At 39.4% G+C, this 3,608-nt stretch overlaps 1 protein-coding gene across 1 annotated transcript in view; it reads right to left on the minus strand.

The window, feature by feature from the left end:
• Positions 1-411: 411 nt before the first annotated feature.
• Positions 412-3,608, minus strand: part of LOX (lysyl oxidase) — a 7,237-nt gene continuing 4,040 nt past the window's right edge. The window contains 3 exon segments of the mRNA XM_042873788.1: positions 412-531; positions 698-793; positions 3,140-3,296. Of these exon segments, the coding sequence (XP_042729722.1) occupies positions 412-531; positions 698-793; positions 3,140-3,296 (373 nt within the window).

The raw sequence follows: 3,608 nt of genomic DNA on the forward strand, positions 1-3,608 counted from the left end.
TAAGTGGGCACTGAATGAGAACAAAGATTTTAGTGCAAATACAAAGAAGGACTTGAACCAGGCATAGTGACTGCTCAGGCAGTAGTAGCTACTGTCAAATGTCACATATCCCAATAAGAAGACTTCAGAAGCAAAGTTCTCACTCAAGATTGTTTTCAAAAATATTATTTAATATTTTTTAAAAATTAATGCTAAGTAATGCAAACATTTATTTACGACAGGTCAGTATTCTCAAGTTATGTAGTTATCAACAGCAACGTAATGATTCCCAACTTTCTTGCCAAAAAAGATCTTTGAAATGCACCATCTGAACTTCGAATTAGATCCTTAAAGCTACAAAATTTCTAATCTCCATAAATCTGAATGTCAACTTCAGTACTGTGAACACAAAACAGTCAAAAAGAAATATACTTACGGTGAAATTGTACAGCCGGAGGCGTATGCATGGTGGCCAGTGTAGCGTATATCACAGCGTACTATGTTGTTGGAGTAATCAGATTCAGGTACCAAATAACTGGGGTTTACACTGACCTTAAGGGAAGAAAGCAGTGTGTCGTATCTTGGTTGGTAACTTTACATTCAAAAGGACATACAAGCATGATTTGTATTTTGGAGGGCGGGGGGAAAGGGAGGAAGGAAGGAAGGAAGGGAAAAAACAAAACAAAACAAAACAACTTGCCTTTCCCTAAGTCCTTACCTTCAGAATGTAGTTTCCAGGTTTCACATCTGTGATATCAATCCACTGGCAATCTATGTCAGCATTGTAAGTGTCATAACAGCCAGGACTCAATCCCTTAAAAATGGAGCGAGAGAGGTGTCAAAATCTCTTTAAGGAAGACTAACCTTCCATACATTAGCAACATTGAGAGCAAAGTACACTTAAGCATCACAGTGTCTCAGTAAGAAAAATTAAAATTACTAGAGGGAATGAGTTTAATCTCTTTTGGGCGTTTTATTTGAATACCTGACCTAGCACACAGAGGTTTAACGTGCCACTTGTACAGAAAACACTGTACTACTGCTCTTGTGTAAGAAACTGCTATACTGTTGCTAGGCATTGATCTGTGAACAGATAAAACCTGTGTTTTATCTGTTGTTTAAATTCAACAATTATGTGGAAGTATTAATTTTGGAAAGCACTCTTGCTTAGCCACGTCTAATTTCCATTTTCCTCTAGCTGTGCTTCTGATGACCACTGTGGTGCAGGGATGGTCAGTCAGCAAGGCATCCTGAGCAGAAGGCACTGGGCTGCAAGGCAGGAGCACTGCCCACCTCTGCAAGACAGAATGCTGGCATTGCCTCCTTACCCTTCCCTAACAGTCACACCTGCCCAAATACAAATGAGCCAGAAGAAACCTCACAGAAAACAGCACATTTTACAGCACAACATCACGTTTCACAGGAAAACGTAGGGTTGAATATTTAAAAGCCTGTATCTTATCTGTATTTCATTATTTTTTATGTTACATTACTGTTACAATGTTAAACAATGTTGATGGAACTACTCAGTCATATTTACAAAGTAAGAATAAAATCAATCTTGACCAAAGCCTGGGCCTAAATATCTGCAAATTTCAAGTAGGTCACTGCTGATGTTCTTGAGGATGAGTTTGCTCACCTGTGCTGGAAATCATCACTGCCCTTAGGAACAATGCACCTTTTTGCTAGATACAGTGTGCCTAAATGCTGCCTCTGGGTACAGAAAAGGCTATTTTCACATCTAGTTTTGCAGGGAAGTGGCCCAGAGGGGCTCTTCTTCAGGCTGACACAGAGATGTAAGAATTCTTGTAGAACTAAAAATGCTGTCTTTCTTCCTGACACATCTGAAAAATTCTTTGTTGTCGAGGATCTTTAATAGCAATCCCCATACATGAATTTATCAGTAATTCAACCTTGGCACCTTTCACCATGGCTCATACAGATTGCTTTAGGGAAAGCTGATACATCCTAGTAACACACAGACTACACAAAATCCAAGTCTTGCAAGAATTCCCTCTTGACCCAGCTGGTGATCAGCTCAGACTCTCATCTATGTGCCAAGTCTGAGGCTGGAGGAAAATTGCAAATCTCTGAAATATAGGCTTCCAGTGGAAATGCTGACACAGGCATTATTCTAGTGACACAAATACTCCAGCTGTAAAATACACACATTGCTTAGTTAGATGTCATAGTCTACAAAACGAGAAAATATGTTTTAAAAACCTCTTCAAAGCCTCTGTGTAGTGTAGATCATTCATTATATTTAAAATTCAAATGTGTACTTGTCAGCCAGTCAAGTATGGCTGTCATTTCTTTGTAATAACATAACCTCCTAAATTAAAAACTGCAGAATAAGGGATTCTGCTCACAATAAGGGATAAGCTCACAATATGGCCACACTAAATTAAACCACTGGTCAGTCCAGCTTAATGTCACGTCTATGACAGCAGCAGCACAGGATTGAGGAAAAAACAGTGTAAGAAACAGGAGCTGTGAGGTCCTTTACCCAGGCAAAGTCCCTCCACCAGGCATTTAACAATATCTGAGACACAGATTATCATGTTTAACACCCTCCATTTTGCCTAAATCTTTTTTTTAACTCATATAGATACTTTTGGTCCCTGCAACACCCTACGCCAAGGAGTTCTGTAATTTATTCCCATGTTAAAAGAGCACCTCTCCCTATTTGAAGCTGTTGTCCAGACGTTCTTCTGGATATCCTCAATTATTATACTGTGAAAATCAGCCACCATCAACCATTTCCTCATGCCACATGGGACTACTCATCACTTGATACTGTTTCTGGCTTCCCAAGTGGAACAGTGTGGTTGCCATGCTACACTCCTGATGATCCTCACTGTCCTGGTGTTGGCTAGTCTGCCCACTTAACTCTAACAGTCTATTTGTCATGAACTCATATAACATGTGTTTTAACCTTCATTTACCACACTACAAGGGTAATGAGTGTCTCTGCACTTTAATGACACCCACATTTGGCAGCAACTGGGTAGACTGTAAGAGTCCAAGTTGCCATCATGCTCCCTGCGGTGGAGAATTTCCAAGCCAGTTATCACATCAGATGATACAGCCCGCAGTGGCAGAGGAAAAAAGAAAAAAATTAGTTGGGACGACTCTTGGTCATCTCTGAACCAACTCTTACCTGTGTGTGTGCTGTACAGGCGTATCGTCTGTAATACCCGTAATCACAGGAGGTATCTTCAAGGCAGAAACTTGCTTTGTGTCCTTCAGCAACTTTTCTATGCGAGCTTGCATCTAGCAAGTCATAGTGACTGAATTCATCCATGCTGTGATAATGCCTGTTAGACCATGGGTAAGTTATTAAAGATGGATCAGATCAGACTTAGTCAATATTGCATCAACTTCTGTTAAGTCTGGGTAATTGTTTTCCATTACATAGAACTCATGTGTTAGTACATTTTCCTACTACAAGCTGCTCAGTTAAGTATTATTTTTATTATTCCAGTTATCAGTGATTATAACAATGCCATATCCTTTAAGTCAGGTCTGAACTTTTTAAGTGAAAAATGGTCTAACAGCACTGTTTTTCCAAGAATTCCAGTTTTATCAGGAAAAAAACGTTATTATCAGAATAACAATAGCAAGTATTA

This window comes from Lagopus leucura, unplaced genomic scaffold (assembly GCF_019238085.1).
Source record: "Lagopus leucura isolate 7727_CA_CO unplaced genomic scaffold, USGS_WTPT01 Super-Scaffold_54, whole genome shotgun sequence".
NCBI lineage: Eukaryota > Metazoa > Chordata > Aves > Galliformes > Phasianidae > Lagopus > Lagopus leucura.